Source organism: Papaver somniferum, unplaced genomic scaffold, assembly GCF_003573695.1.
Source record: "Papaver somniferum cultivar HN1 unplaced genomic scaffold, ASM357369v1 unplaced-scaffold_10, whole genome shotgun sequence".
In the NCBI taxonomy this organism is placed as follows: domain Eukaryota; kingdom Viridiplantae; phylum Streptophyta; class Magnoliopsida; order Ranunculales; family Papaveraceae; genus Papaver; species Papaver somniferum.
The window spans coordinates 16,276,424-16,293,741 of record NW_020618825.1 but is presented as its reverse complement, the minus strand read 5'-3'; the positions used below and the strand labels follow the sequence as shown (position 1 = coordinate 16,293,741).

At 36.2% G+C, this 17,318-nt stretch overlaps 2 protein-coding genes across 2 annotated transcripts; both read left to right on the top strand.

Annotated features, from left to right (window-relative positions):
• Positions 1–3,485: 3,485 nt before the first annotated feature.
• Positions 3,486–4,571, top strand: LOC113325978. Its single transcript, XM_026573801.1, has 2 exons — positions 3,486–3,676; positions 3,836–4,571. Exons 1-2 carry the CDS (start codon positions 3,562–3,564, stop codon positions 4,297–4,299), a joined length of 579 nt encoding a protein of 192 aa, XP_026429586.1. The 5' UTR covers positions 3,486–3,561; the 3' UTR covers positions 4,300–4,571.
• Positions 4,572–15,606: 11,035 nt separating this feature from the next.
• Positions 15,607–16,839, top strand: LOC113325961 (putative serine/threonine-protein kinase-like protein CCR3). Its single transcript, XM_026573788.1, has 2 exons — positions 15,607–15,897; positions 16,092–16,839. The coding sequence occupies exons 1-2, from the start codon at positions 15,783–15,785 to the stop codon at positions 16,586–16,588; spliced, it is 612 nt and encodes a 203-aa protein (XP_026429573.1). The 5' UTR covers positions 15,607–15,782; the 3' UTR covers positions 16,589–16,839.
• The last annotated feature ends 479 nt before the right edge of the window (positions 16,840–17,318 follow it).

Genomic DNA, 17,318 nt, shown 5'->3' with positions numbered 1-17,318 from the left:
TTTGGTTTGGTTTTCCCAAACCTTTAAGGAATCTATTTCTCATTCTCTTTCTATCGCTCTCTGCTCCGTAATGCAATCTCTTCGAGTGGTTCTTACTTATCAAACCAAACTCTTCCACTTGTTGTAAGATAATTTTGTCATCTTCATCACATACTAATGTTGGTTCAAACATCTTCAACCTTCCTAGGGCGTATTGTTGTTGTTTGGTTTAGGTTTCAAAACAAACTCTACTCGACTTCTCCTTATGAGAACGGATCACAAGGAGAATGAACTTTGTATTAGCATTCAACCATTGTTCAGCCTGAGTGGATGTAATCAAGCTCGCTCCTTCGGAGGAGATGTTATATCTTGTATTACAAAAACTTCCTTATCTTTGGAAAAGGTGTACTTTTAGTCTCTCCTATGTAAATTCGCATCTCAATTGGGTTGTACTTGTATGGAACCACTCGAAGATGTTACTTTTTCTTAAAATGTATATTTTTGGTAAAGGTATACTTTTGATGAGTCATACATTGATGAGGTTTCATGCGATGTGTTTCCATTAGATGTTTGTCAGGTTGTACTTGTAATGGAACCATGTCGCATGTAACCTCATCAAAAGAAAGCTTGAACATACATTGCTCCGATACCAATGTAATACATATGATCTCTATACCTTGTGAATATTATTATAAAGGCGGAATTTAGAATATAATAGACGAAAGCAAGAAAACAGAAAACACCCTAAAACTAGATCGACGAAATTATCTTCTGTAGATTATGAACAAGAAAAACTACTTCCCCATCTGTTTCAAAATGACCGTCCTCTATTCCATTTTCGTCAGTTTCAAAATTTTGTCCAACTTCTGTTTATATGCATATTTTTTCAATGAATTCTCTATTATAGCTTTTAATTTTTTATATTCATAAATGAATATTAATGAGATCTAATCTAAAATATTAAAGAAACTTTTACAATTAAGAAACAAATATATCCTTCATTCCTTTTAAAAGACAATATATTTGGCTCCAAAAATTAAATTCCCTAAAGAGTTTATACTCCATAAATTCGATATCTTTTAATTTTCTTTTTTGGTATCCTATTTACAATCCGCTTAACAATTTTATGCAGTTTTTAATACTTTCATTTTTATTATCATAAAATAGGTAAATAATTAGGGGTAGTCAAGTAAATTATTATGGTCTCTTTAATATTTTGACAAAGTCAAAGCGGACTGTCTTTTTGAAAAGTTGGGAGCACAATTCTTTCTTTGTTACACTCATAATCTCTCTAAATAGTGGATAACCTTAAACTATTTTCTAAGCTTGTTTTAACAATAACATAAGTGTTTGTCTAAAAACTTTCTCTTGGTATTTGTGATCATCCATAAGCCAAACCTTCCTATTTATATCATTTAATGGTACTTACCTGACAAGGACTACTATAAAAAATCTATTTCCTAAACTAAGAGTATTGTCCAAATTAGTAATCTTTCCTAACTAGAAATTCTACCTAAATATGGATACCTTCCAAATATAGGATTCTTCCCTTAACCTAGCTTGAGAATTGCTAAGTTCCGGTCACAAATTTTGAATTCAAACTGGTCGCCCCTTAGTAAACGTTGATGTTCCTATAACACGTAGCCACTAAATTCAGACTTATTCTTCCTGTACGTGTATTTAAAAAGGGAAAGCTGGCCTCCTTTAGCGGCTGGGGTAGTAATAATGACGAGCACCCTTATCATTTCCCAAGCCGCACATAACACTTTCTCATAAAATGACCATTTTGCCCTTTTAAGTTTATATTTCTGTAATTCTCGTTTTGTTCGTATCTTCTTCATACGATATCGAAATGAGCATATTCTTTCTCTATCGATTTCGTCTTTTCGTCCTTTTCAAAGTGATGATAAGAAACCCTAGATTTGTGCAAGCTCCACTTTTTTTGGTTAAGATAATCCCAAACACCTAAAATTTTGAATCTATTGCCGGGAAGGCATAGAGGATCGTTTTTTTGTTTTTCATTTTAGTTTTTAATTTTGTTTTCTAGAATTGTGTTTCAGGTATTTATCTTCTGGATCGTAAATCGAAACCAAAGTCCGTAACTATGATTTTGTTATAGAAAAATTGGTGATTGCTTTTTTCTATTTTAATTGGGATTTTATTTCTTGTAATCATGCTACAAAAAGTTTAAATAACTACCAGGATAATACATAATCTTCATCGATGTTCACTGTTTCAATTAGGTTCTCATTAGTATTTTATTATCCCCAAATTTAAAATCTTTACCCTAACGAATGGTTGTAGACTTGTAGTTTACACGTCTACACATTCGATCTTCACAAATTTGATTATGATGGCAGTTGAGAGTCGGTATCCGATCAATTTGGTGGCAGTGAGGGTGGTGGTTGGAGTTTAGGTTAACACGATGAATAATAAGGTGAGTGCTAGAAAAGTTGACCAAAAATTAAATTTATAGTTCTTATAGGAATAGGAAAAATTGGGATAAAAAATAGGTAAAACCGTTGTTAATTTGTACACTGAGTTTGATAATTTCCATCAAACTTCGCATCAAAACTTACTGGGGCATGCCGTTTTTTTTTTTTGAAGCATGTAATTTATTAACAGGAAATTGGTTTACAATTTATCCTGAGTATTTGGTACCCATAAAATCATGAAATATAATTTAACTAGTAAAAGATGGGTTGTCTGGTCTAGAGCTGTCAATTTCTAACCCGGCTCGCGGGTTGGACCTAGCTTGGCTTGTTTTAACCCGGCTCGGCTTGGCTTGTTGTCTAAACAAGCCGGGTTAGGGTTGTCATATCTAGCCCTAGTAAAAACAAGCCGGGCTAGGGTCAACCCGCGGGTTACCCGCCAACCCGTCAATTTCCTTAAATGATTTAATACAATCTAAATTTCATTTGATTTAGGATTACGGAGTAGTGATCCCTCTGCCCACTAATTTTTTTATACATTTAAGTAATTTTACGTTTCAACCACCCCATTTAACAAGCCAACCCGCAACCCGTTAGTGCCAACCCGTTTAGGGATAGGGTTGAAGTTTTTGGCTTGTACATGAATAGTACTAGGGATAGGACTGACCCTAACCCGTCCATGACTTGTCAAGCTAGGACCGGGTTGACCCTAACTTACCCCGTTGACAGCTCTAGTCTGGTCTCACGTTTTGGTTGATAATCTCTCATTTAATTTCCATTTACTGCGTCATTGGCTAATCGTCTGTTACATGATTTCCTTCCCTCTGGGTATTGCCGTTAATGTGCTGGTCCCAGCAAGAAACTGCATGAAAAGTAGATCGAATTTAATATGGCACAATCTTTGAGGCTATGGCCAGCATTGGGGCCTTGAATCAGGCAATAAAAGATAAGATCAGTTTCCAAAGTGGTGCACACTTCACATGGGCATTGTATAGAAATCTTAGAAAACATATTTTTGGCCTCTACGTGGATTCTTTAAATGTTACTATTTTCCTGATGGTGTCGGTGGGTTACTCTAATTGGTAACCATTTATAACGAACGGCCGTTGTATCACATCCTCTTCATTTACTAAATTTCTTCAGGGTGAAAATGGCTTCCTTCTGCTATATTTTTGTTTACAGTGTAGTGTTCCTCCTGGTTTCGACTGTTATTGCTTCTGCCTCTACCAATAGAACTAGTGTAGCTGGCTCGGTTTTACCTTCATGTAAGTATCACTGTAAAAGTGCTCGGTGGCCAACTTTGTTTCTGTTTAGTTTATTAACCATACGTGGGATCGTAGATTTAAGATTTCTCCAACTCAGGAAATCCATAGTGTTTAAAACAGATTTCTAACTATTCAGTGAATTCTATTGTGCTTATGCAGTAGAGATCGGAGGTCTTACGGATGGAACCTTCAAATGTGACCCTGAGATCGGGATCTACACGACTGACGTATGGCCTCCAGCTGCATTATGCACAGTCTGTTTGACTTATTGCAGAGGCTCGCTCGCTGCGATAGGTACCAGATTTCTTAACATGAAATGCTCACATCTTCCACCAACTGGAAAAATGAAATGCGAATGCTGTGTTAAAAAACCCACACCTCCACCAGCCCCACCATGTTCCCCTCCTGCACCTTCAGGCGGTCAGTGTGAAACAGGAGACACATACACAGAGACTACAATGCCAACCTCAAATTGCGCAGATTGTACGAATTGGTGTAAAGAAGACTGTGCGGGATTAGGAGGTCGAGTGACTGATGACAAGTGCGCAATAGGTGAATCTAAATTTATAAGGCGTTGCAAGTGTTGCTGTCGTGGAGGAAATTCTGGTCCAAAGTTGTTCTAGTTTCCCTTCCGATGCAACTTGGACCATGCAAATTGAAGTTATGGTCGTCGGGATCCTCATTACCGGAGTCATCATCACCCACATATCAATGTAATATCGAGTGGATCCATTAAGCAATTCTTATCCTCTCTTTTTTTTTCGTTTTTTATTTTATGGGCCAGCAACCTATGAGCCTTGTGCCTCCAGAAACGTGTTTTTAGGCATGGAAAATTTCTTGTTTGGTCCTAAGCCCATAAGGGTATTTATAGTAGGATCCAACCAGAATTTTTTTTTATCCGAAGGTCCACAATTAATTAAAACATGGAAATGACCACAATACCCTGACTACCAAATACATGTGTCTACATGGTCCACAATTAATTAAAACATGGAAATGACCACAATACCCTGATTACCAAACGTGTGCGTCTACATGCTCATTATATCGAGTAATATCTGCTACACTGTTTATCAAAATCGAGTACATATCCGCTACGCTGCTTATATAATTTGAGTACATATCTGCTACACTGCTTACAGGTTAAAAAAACAGGATCTCTCTAGTGCTCCACTCCCATTGGACCACTTCCTCCAAAAAGCGCCAACACTCTTAACATCAGACATATTGAACCTGTAAATGTGACCAAAATGTAACAATTAAAACACAACAACAATCCATATATGAATAACAAAACAAAAATGAATAGTACAAGTAATATGACAACATCAAGATTAATACTACCTAACGATGGTTCAGTTTTATTTCGGTATTCCATCTATGTACTGACAAAATCATAAGAATTAACTGACTAAAATCTATATATAAAACAGATTCAAAGAGCAACTTTTCAGTATTCAATATATGTATTGTTAATTCATTGTCTACAACAACTCCATGAAGAAAAATAAGTAAATCGAGAGAGTCTTATTTCAGTATCGCATATATGTACTTATGGATGAAACAACAACAAGTGATAAAACTAAGAATAAAACATAATCAAAAAGCAGTTTATATCAGTATGCCACATATGTACTGCTAATTAATGAACTAAAAAATAACTGCATGGAATGAATCTATAAAAAAACAGAATCGAAAGAGTATTATTTCAATATGGAAGATATGTACTTATGGATCAAACAACAACAAGTGATAAAACTAAGAATAAAACAGAATCAAAAGTAGTTTGTATTAGTATGCGACATATGTACTGCTAGATAATACCCCTGAAACAATAAACAAGCATGATTTTCTTAGAAAATAAAGAACGAAAATAACAAGAAAATCAAATTGAGAGTTCAAATAAGCTAAAAACATCATAATCTAATCGAAAAATCGAATAATTACGATTAAGATTCATACAAACAGTACGTCATATACGTACTGATGGTTAATACACAAGCAAAACATATAGATGCATAGTAAACACAGAAAATCAGTACGTCATATACGTACTGATGGTTAATACACAAAACCAAACAGAAACAAAACCAAAAGCCAACAAAATGAAACTAAAATATCAGATCTCCAAATGAAACGAACGTAAAACATGATTTTATAACTAGGTCTGGACTATTTTCATCAAAAACCACCAATACGTCATATACGTACTGATGATTAATACACAAAAGCAAACTAAAAACAAACCAAAGACCAACAAAATGAAACTAAAAAATCAGATCTACTAATGAAATGAACCTAAAACATGATTATGTATCTAGATCTGAAGTATTTTTATAAAAATTGAAGTAAAATAATTAACGAATCAAGAATAAGGATCGTAAACACACAAAAAACCGAGTTCAATTCCTCTTTCCATAACCCAAAAATCTTAACTCTTAATTTCTCTCCAAGGAATCAAGAGATTTGGATCTCAGATTAAGATTGAATCAAGAAGAAACCTGAATTAAAGATCAATAATAGGTAAATCAACTTACAAGTTACAATCAATCGAATCTTGATTTCACAAAATCGCATGATCTCAATAAAACATTCGTTGCCAGAGCTCCTTCGAGACGAAAAATGATCAGAGAGAAATGAAAGAAGGTTATGATAAGAATTTTTCTTATATTCCTACATATTAAGGATATTATTGGTATTTCGACCAAAATTCACACATGTGCTAGGACCTGTTGATAAAAACATGGGTCCATAATTTTCCTTTTTATAAAAAAAGGACCTCCGGTTATTGGGCTTTAGTGGGTGGACCTGCCACTAACTAATACTATTATAATAGGATCTATAGGTAATTCCTACTTTAGGCATACCAAATTTTTTTGAGGAATACTCAGTGCTTACCATAACTAGTGTAGGTTGATAAGGGGTGTTTAAAACTAGTTAAATTATTTAGATAATTTTGATTAATTAATGAATTTATTGATTCATTTAATTAATTTAATTTTTTTTTAATTTTATTAAAAACTTTTTTTTGATTTCTTTTTTAATATTTAATTTTTTGATAAGATTTTTTTATTATTATTATTTAATTTGTTTTCTCTTAATTATGTTTCTTCTCTTCTCTTGTATACTCCAACAAACACTAACTGGACTATAATTTCGTCATCTTCGACTAATTACAGAATGAAGTTCGACTTACAATTGGAACGAATTATCAGTCGAACTACTCATCGATCTTCATTCTGAAAGTGTTGATGAACAGTTCGACTGATAATTAAACAAGGAAATGTTAGCCGAACTTCACTTTATGAAGAACAATGCTAAGTTTGGCTATCTTATTTTTTGCTCGAGTCAGACGAACTTAGGTTCGACAGTAAAAGAGTGAAGTTTGGTTGATAAGTTATCAGCCGAACCTAAGTATGTTTTGGAAATACAGAAAACATTTTAAAAAACTACTACCTCTGTTTCAAAAAGATAGGCTGGTTTGTGTGTAAATTTATACACAAACCAGCCTATCTTTTTGAAACGGAGGGAGTAAAAAAATAAAAACTAAAAATAATTAAAAATTAAAATAAAAAATTATTAAATTATTAAATTATTTGCAAAATTAAAAATTAAGAATCATACAAAGCCTTGGTGGGCATCCTAGCAACAAGTTGGGCCCCAACACCGTTTTTGAATAGCAACACCTAGTTTATGAATAATAAAATTACCAAAACCACTACTGGCATCATTACTAACTAGAAAATTTTTCAGACACTTAAAAAAACACAAAGTATCTTCACCGAGTTCTCCCAAAGTACAGAAGGCTAAAACACCCAGACCATAGCCATGCGAAACACATGTGTCCAAGTATTTAGTGTGTTTACGCGAAACAACACTCGAAATAGCTTTTCCTGGAACGGAAGAACGAATTCCTTCACTGATCAAAGTCGAGACACCCGTGACATCCATACAAACATCTTGCCCGTTTTCCCAGTTTAGAACAAGGATATCAGCAAGACGTAAATCCTTGTCATTATCAGACTAAAACCCAAGAGAAACCTCCTTACGCGCAGGCACACCAGCCTTGTAACAAATATCAACGATTATATCACGTACAAGATCATGTCGAAACTTAATTCCAACATTCTTAGCACAATGAAGCGCGTGGTCACCAAATATATCCATAAATTTGTTACAACTTGAGCATAAACCATTCTCAATAAAAAGTGGGATGCCAAGGCGATAGCAAAGAAATTAATTCTTTTTAAAAATAAAATTTAAAAGTTTTAAAAATTAAATAAAATTAAATTTTAAAATAAATAAATGATAAGAGCATTACTGTCATTATCAAATATCGATGTTATGGTATCATTTGTTTTACTATCTAGTGATTCTATTTTGTCCTTATTGATTATGCTTCAAAAAAAATTGGTATGCCTCAACACAGGTACATCTGAAAACGTTCCTGGAGGCACAAGGCCCATAGGTGTGAAACTAGGCTTGGTCTAAGAAGAGACTGGGCAAGATGGCCCAAAATAAGGAGTTATCTATGGCGAGAATAACCCATAGAGTAGTCGATGGAAACAGTCGTTAGGGCTTGACCAAAAGGTCAAGACCGCCATGTGGAGAAGGAAAGAGTGTACTAGTTAATACCTTCATAAAGGACATGTATCCTTATGAGGTAAGATAGAGAATATTATAAATTAGGGCTTAACAAATCCAAAAGTGTTTGTTTGAACGGAAGAACTACACCGTGTTTGGATATACATCCAGAAGGAATCTTTTGATTTCTAGAAGTCAAAAAGAAAGAAGTCAGTTTGGGTGTAGAATTTCAGAATGACTTCCAGAAGCAGAAAAGTCGATTTTTTGTGAAGCAAAAAATCTGGACTTCTGACTTCTGTTTCTGGAGAAGCACTTCTGACTTCTACTTCTGCATCCAAACAGGCTATAAAGGTCTGAATTGTTAGAGTACTTTGGATTTATCCATTAAACCAAAAAGTTTAAGTGTTAGAGATCATTCTGCAAATAACTGTGTCCCTAACCTCTAGCAAATCCTATGGGTAATGTCACACTATCGAACGAATGAGTGACTACAATTTGAGGCCACTATGGGTCATTTCCAACCAACTTCCATCTCCAACTGGTTAAGTTGAACTAGTCGTTGGTAGTGCGACACTAGACGGGAGACAGTCCGTGTAGAAGTTTTTTTTGGCTTACACAGGGGTCTGTCTCCAATGTAGAAATATTTTTTGGCTTACACGGAGGACTGTCTCCCGTGTAGAAAAAAATTTGTTCTGGACAGGGGACTGTCCCCCGTATGGATAAAGATTTTTTTTTTGGACGGTGGACTGTCCTTGTCTGGTTTCAAATTTTTTACTATAAGAGGGACATGTTTCTTTTACTTTTGCCCATAGTGCGTTAACTCATTCATTTGAACGAGTCTTCCTTCATATGAAAGAGTTACGCCTTGTTTGTTTGCAGCTGACTCAGCGTCTGGGTCTGAGTCAACCCCTGACTCGCGCCGAGTCAGTAGTCAGACCGTTTATTTTCACTTTTGAATCAGATCTGACTCAACCTCTGAATCAGACATAACCTCTGACTCGGACCTTTTTGAGTCAGGTAATAAAATACCCCTGATTCATGATACCAAACCACTGACTCACAAATTTTTGAGTCAGTTGAGTTAGACCTGACTCAAAACAAACATATTGAGTCAGATTTAACTCAAGTCAGGTGATTTCAGTCAGATCCAGACGACTCAGACGAGTCAGGAGTAAACAAACATGGTGTTAATCTCCATTTGGGGACTACTCATAGGATTTTCTCTTTAGCTTTACATTGATCGATCTGTTTGATTTTCTTCATAATGAAACCATCGTGCACCATGATTAACTTCTTGTAATTAACGCTACATGTACCATTTGAATTCGAGGCATGAAATACAATATAATCATGTAAGTCTTTGAAATATTTCTTGTTTAAAGGAGGAAGGAAAAATAGTCGAGTAATAAAAATATATTAGTGTTTCTTGTGCACTATGTTCAAGGGGGTCTTCTTAAAAATCTGATTCGATCTCCATTTTTGCTTATCAGTAAATAGTTATCACTTGATAAGATGAAATTTCGACATAATTATTGAAATTCTTTAAATACACAGATAATTGTAAGGAGTGAGAAAGATGTGAATCCTTACTGATCCTGAACGAGACATAAATATTAGTAATCACAGAGAAGAGTACCCGGCAAAAAAAATAAGATTGTTTATTTGCATCTATAAAAGATTAGATTTTTTTTGGACTAAAATCACGGTAATAAGACTCTTGAGAGGCAAGCACCTGTTATTGAGGATATAGCATGTATTATTAAAATATGCTTTCGTTCATTGTGTTTGACTTTGACCGTCTTTTGAACGATCTTTGCTTTAAAGCTTTCCCTTTGTATATCCATTCTTTCGTTCCTAATAACAAGACTACAAATCCTATTCGGAGAAAAGTGTGGGGCCTTCGGTGCCAACCTATCTATAAAATTATTGTTTAAATGGAATCTGCACTTCAATGCCTTGTCATTAGGAAGCTCCTCCCTAGGAGACGGGAGCCCCGACACATCGTGTAGAAATCCCACGAGAAGCACATTACTGATGGTGTAACACGATCTCCTGTTCAGCTGTCACAGCACCTACATTGGAGGAAAACATCACAGGGCGAATCCATAAACCGAACTTTAAAGGGAACGAAGTTTTTAGCGTGGAAAAAGAACCGCCAATGGAGAAATAGATCAAACAACCCATCATATTTTTAGCCTCCGATCCATTAGACGGTAGAAGGAATCACAATGATCTCCTAGTGGTCACGATGGCTATCACACTCCCAGAACACGAAGAGGAGGAAGAAAAACCGATAACACTTCCATGGGCATTGCCTAAAATACTAATCGATGGAAGAAATCTTGTTCTATGAGACTTTCAAACATATGGGATTAAAAGAAGAATTCCAAATACCATACACATATAATATCTTTGGTTTCAATGGCTTGTCAACCCGACCAAGGGGAGAAATAACCCTGGAAATAAGTGTAGGGAAAATTCTGACCTTGACTATTTTCTGTGTAATAGATGCAATTTCACCTTATACCGCTATTGTCGGACAATCCTGGGTTCATGTAATCAAGGGAGTCGCTTCCACTTACCAAAAGAGGCTAAGGTTTCCAACACCCGATGGGATTGCCGAAATCATAGGATATTCCGGTGAAGCGAAGTACTGCTACGATATGGACGTACGAAATGGTGAGAATAAGGTGGACTCCCAAACTGTGAGAAAGAAAACAACCAAAGATGCTAAGAATCAAGAAAAGATCGATACATATATCGCAGAAACAAACGAAGCAAGACGCTCAAGTACTGTGATAATTCCTGCCTCGGACGAGTCCATGGAGCCCTTATAACAATTATAGAATTTCTCCGAAATTGGGAAGCCAAAATCAAATTTATCGGCTTCAGAACCTACGAAAGAGGTAAGTATTAGAACATCTGAAAACCCAGGTATAGTCAAAATCGGAACCCTCCTCAATAATGAGGAAGAAGAAAAACTAGTACAAGTTTTAGAATAATACTCTGATGTATTTGCATGGCGAATGGATCATACATGCCAGGAATAAACCCAGCAGTTTGCTGCCACCACTTGAAAATTAATCAAAACCATAAACCCATGAGGCAAAGAATGAGAAAGGTGGCACCCGAATATCATGAGGCTATTCAAAATGAACTAAAGAAAATGGAGGCATCGGGTGTCATCCAAGAAGTACAATATCCGATATGGATATCTAAATGGTAATTGTGCCAAAGAAGAATGGAGGAGTGCGAATATGCATTGACTTTAGCGATCTTAACAAAGCGTGCCCAAAGGAAAACTTTTTCCTGCCCAATATCGACCAACTTATAGAAGCAACACCCGGATATGGATTTCTATAACTGATGGATGGGTACTCAGGTGACAACCATATCCCGTAGGCAGAGGAGGACCAGGAACATACTGCCTTTTTCACCCCATGAGGAATCTACTGTTATACCAAAATGTTATTCGAACTGAAAAATGTTAGCACGACGTATCAGAGAATGGTTTAGAAAATGTTTGATAATGGATACATAAAACCCTCGAGGTATATGTGGATGATATGCTTGTAAAAATAAATCTCCCACAAGACCATGCAAAGGACCTTAAATATATCTTCGAACAAATGAGGAAGCATAACATGAAGATCAATCCGGAAAAATGTGCCTTCGGGGTCACCTCAGGAAAATTCTTAGGGTACCTGGTTACAAAGCGAGGAATTGAAGTGGACCAATCCTTAGTGAAAGCTACCCTAGATATACCCTCACCATCCACGATAAAAGACGTACAAAGATTAAATGGTCGACTAGCCGCCCTAGGAAGGTTCATTGCTAGATCGTCCGATAAGTGCAAAGATTTATTTAATCCTCTAAAGAAGGGAGAAAAGTTCTCCTGGATTGCTGAGTGAGAATAAGCTTTCCATAAGATCAAGGAGCATCTGGCTACCTTACCAATATTGCAAAAGCCTAACCCAGGAGAAGATCTTTATATATATGTCGACCACGAACACATCGATAAGTGCAGTGTTAACTCGTATTGATGAGGGAGCATAAAAGATAATTTACTTCATAAGTAAGATTCTGACCTCGGCGGAGAAAAATTATACAAAGATTGAAAAGCTTGTACTATCCTTGGTATATACAACGCAAAAGCTACCAACATACTCTCATGCACACACCAAAAAAAGGATTATCTGAAGTTGAGACGCCAGTTGGACAACTTGACAACGAAAGATGTTGTCTTTGATTCTTACAAGGAGAATTTGGCTAAAGGAAAAGGAAAAGGAAAGAAGGTTGGGTGCAGAGGGAAAAGTGATTACTTTGGGCCTTTGTTTCACCCAAGAGGATATATAATGTACAACCCGACGAGGGTCGCAAGACAATGCTGTTACGTACAAAAAATCCCAAAGGATCACAAGATGTTCAAAATCAATGAGACGAAAACCAAATCATATGATAATGATATTGACATTGTTCACAAGCCTTTACCATCATGTGATTATTGGGAAGACAGAGCGTTTCACAGATATCCTCTGGTTGGTCCATCTCGAACAGATGATGATGCAATTCCAGGTTACATGTCGTGGTACCTCAATGTTTCGCATACTCGAGTGATACGAGTAGATGAGAGGCCCAAGATATAGGACAAAGATACGACTCTCGAATGCCTGGTGCGCATTGTTACTCAATTACGGTTTTGTTAATGTTATTAGCATTTTTTGATGAATGTTTGTTCTTTAAAATGGAAACAGAGAAGCTGAGTCGGGTACTTGATAACCCAAGCAAAGCTACAAATCAAGGAAGGGAAAAATGTTAAGGCGAATGAAAAGCTGATTGATGAATTGAACAGTCTCAAAGATGTAGAAGCTGGTGCAAAGTTTGGGGAGCTGGAGGAGGAGGAGGGGGAGGAAGAGGAGCCAAAGAAGAAGAAGAAGAGAACCCTCCCAAAAAAGATGTTTGAAGGTGCATCGAGCAGCGCTCAACCTGGTAAATGAGGACGCGGTGGACGTGGTCGTGGTGGGGATGTTCATGAATGAATGATTAAGTTCATGTTTATGTCTTTAAATATGGATAATTATGGAGTCAAAACTTATGTCTTGCCTTAAACTTATGTCGAATTATGTTTGGTCATATTTCTAGTTTATGAATGACTTAATCTGGTTTATTTTGAAATTTTTTTTGTGTTTGTCTAAGAAGCGATAAAAGAACCAACTACAATGTGTGTGCAAAAAATGCAGGATTCTGGCATTTTTTCAGTCAGAATCGGTTTACATGTACCTATATGTAACCCGATTCTGACAGTTTCCAGAGGTTCAGTTTCAGGATCGGTTTACATGTACCTATATGTAATTCGATTGTTATGAAGAAAAGTTCTATAACTTTTTTTCTTTCTAATAATCGGTTTACATGTAACTATATGTAATCCAATTGTTATGAAGAAAAGTTCTTTAATTTTTTGTTTCTAAGAATCGGTTTTCATGTACATATATATAATCCGATTGTTATGAAGAAAAGTTCTATAACTTTTTTTTACCAAGAATCGGATTACATGTGCATTACAAAAGCCGATTGATGAGAGGCATATTTTATATGATTTTGTAAGGACTTAATCGGTCTACGTGGTAATCTCTAAAATCCGACTGTGTGAATTGAGTTCAAAAAAAATAGCCGTTGAAACTTCATCTATATAAGGACAACCTCTTTGAGCCACTCCCACATCACACACTTAGCCTAGAAAATGGAATGAGAACCGTTTGAAGATTTGTGTCTGGTTAAATCGTTTGTTAATACGTTCCGTGAACGTCCGAATGAAATCTATTTAATGTTTTGGAAGAGAGTTAAAGAGTTCTTTTAAGGGCGTACCGTGAATCCCAATAACCGTAAATGGAGAGACTTGGCTTTTCGATTCCAATACATAAAAAGCGCAATTCGAGAGTACGTAAAAGTTTGAAATATGGTGTACCACTATCATCCACGAGCTCCTCTTATGGAAAAAGTGAGTAATGCGATCATTTTTATACCCATGTCAAAAGTTCACATACTAACATTTAAGAATTCATTGAATTTCAGCTGGAACGTTTCAACGGGCGATGGAAAATTCGTAATGGGGAAACTAAGTTCATTCACCACAAAGAATATACGACGTTGTACCGACGTGCTCGGAGTTTCATTGACGAGCATTTGATGTGTCAAATTCTAGAATTCCCATACTAAATCCTATATATGTAGTACGCTAATTTCCTAAACTATGTAATGAATATTTTGTTTCTGAAAGTATGGCATAATCGGATTATGTGGACATATTTAAACACCGATTTTTGGAATCGGTTTATGTGGGCATTGATTAAACTCCGATTCTGGTTTTACATCGTCATTCGGCATAAACTCAACCCAGAATCGGTTTACAAAGTCACTAACATCAACCGGTTCTGGATCGAGTCTTTTGAAAAAAAGTTAAAATTTTTACAAATGTTGATTATGCATTAATGAAAGTTAATTTTAGGATTAACTTGATTAAACATTGTTTAACTATCCGAATTAGCACCAATTTAACAAGGGCATATTAGACATTAACATAAATAATTGATAATGGGTTTCTATGAATTATTTCTTAATGACCGTATTTTGTCATGTAGCTATAGGCCGCAATTAAGTGGCATAATCCCCAATTTAGTCGGTCAAATTTTATTTCCACAAAAAAAAACATGTATTTTTGGAAAAAATCTTTCTTATCCTAATTGTTTAAATTTTATGTTTGGTATTTTTGAAAACATGATTTATGAAAAAAATGACGCATATTAACATCTTATTTGTCCCTCATGCTCCATCAGAAACCGCCCAAACAAAAAGTTTCTAGTTTGGCACTCCAAAAAAATATTTGTTAGATTGAATAACAAATATTTCTGTCATCGGATGTATAATAATTTGTGGCAAATATGTTGAACAATTGTTCAATGACGAAGCACCGATTGTTCAATGATGATTGGTGAAGCACCGGTTGTTGAAACTTGAAAGACATACTTTACTGGTGAACGTGAAACACATGACTCACGAGTCACATCTCAATCATTCAAGATATTAGAGCGAAAAAAGAAAAAAAAAAAAAAATCCCCACTGGTCCCAACTTCCAGTGCACATCACATAAGTTTGTTTCATTCAGATCGAATCTTTCCGGGATATCCCGAGAACGAGATAGTTACAGGCCAACATGCCACGTTAAAAATGAGTCAGAATTTAATACGGCACAATAACCCAGCTTAATTTCTACCCTACCTACCTACACTATCAAATTGGCCAGATTTGGGGCCTCCAATCACGCAATAAAAGATATGAACCACTTCCCAAAGGGATATACCTGCACCATTTTTTGGCCACTACTTTTTTTTAAATCTTATTCATCCGATGAGGCGGGTCGGTAGGTTTCTCTCCCCCTCTCTCTTTCTCTGTTAATCAATATATAACAGGACCAACCCATTGTACCATATATTCACTAGAATCTCTTCAGTTCAGCAGCAACAAAATGGCTTCTTATTCTTCTGTTTTTGTTTGCAATGTTGGGTTCCTCCTGTTTTCCATTCTTCTTGTATCAACCTCTGCGGAACAATCAAGTGCCATTGCCTCCATCATACCTTCCGGTAAGTATATCAAGTGACCGATCCGTCACAAATTCGTCTCCTTTTAGTTTTATTGTCATTTTTCCGGCATATTTCAGAGAAATCTACAATGTTTATGCTTCCATTTTGTTGCACATGGTATTTCTTGAAAATCAGGTTCACCGATCAAAACAGATTTCTAACTTTGTGCAGTGAATTTTGTTGTGTTTATGCAGTAGACTCGACCGGAACTCCATCGGACAACTACTTGTGTGACACTAACGCCAACGTATACACGACTCAGATCTGGGGTCCAACTAAAGATTGCTTCCTCTGCACACCTTATTGTTATGGTGCATGCGATTCCATGCGTACCACTACGGCGGTAACCCCGAGCTGCACATGGATTTCAGGTACAAACGTCAAATGTGAATGCTGTTGTGTAAAACCAAAATCTCCACCGCCCCCAGTATGTCCCCCTCCTGCTCCTCTTCCACCACCACCACCATGTCCTTCTCCTCCTTCCAGCGATAAGTGTGATACCGGAGACGACGTGACTGAGACTACGATGCCAAGCTCAAATTGCGCCGATTGTACAAATTGGTGTAACAACGATTGTTCGGAACTAGGAGGTCGTGTGATCCAGAACAAGTGCGCGATTGGTGAATCCAAATTCGTAAGGCGTTGCAGCTGCTGCTGTCGTGGAGGAAAGTCTGTTCTGAAGTTGTCATAGTTTTGCTTTGGATGTTTACCAGGTCTCTGGGACCTTGCAGCTACAAGCTACTATCTTCGTTTTCTTTATTGTCGATTTGCATCATCATCATTCAATGTAACATCGATCAATCTTAGCTGACATGGGCTCGATCAATCTTAGTTGAGATGGGATCCATCAAGCAGCTTTTATTTATCAACTGTAAGTTTTAATTAGTAGGAACTGTGTCAATTCCTTGGCCTAATAATAAGTCTACGCGATCTTGCCGGGTATCCAAATGGCGTGCTTTAGTCAACTAACATGACATTTCGAGATCAACTAATTTTACTACCGATACTTATCTAAATGATGGAAAAAAAAAACTCCAGTTAAATTAAAAAATAATTTAATCTACAAAAAATTATATTAATAATGAAACACAGCTACAAGGGAGAAGAGAAGAGAGAAAAAGGACCAAAGCAACTTACTCCAGTCGATGAATAAAACTTATGTATTGAGTAGAAAGAAACAGTGTTGCCTATTCACTACAATACCCCATTTATAATGCAGATTCTGAAAAATAGTGCCCCTCAAAGATATGATCGTAGAAATCCAATAGAGTAAGAGTGCCTTAATCTTCCTGATCAAATTTTCCTGTAGGTAATTGTAGTCTTGGAATGTACATCTATTTCTATGTTTCCACACTCCCCAAACAAAAGCAAAAGGAAATAACTCCCATAAAATCCTACCGTTCTCAGTGAGACTGTGAATC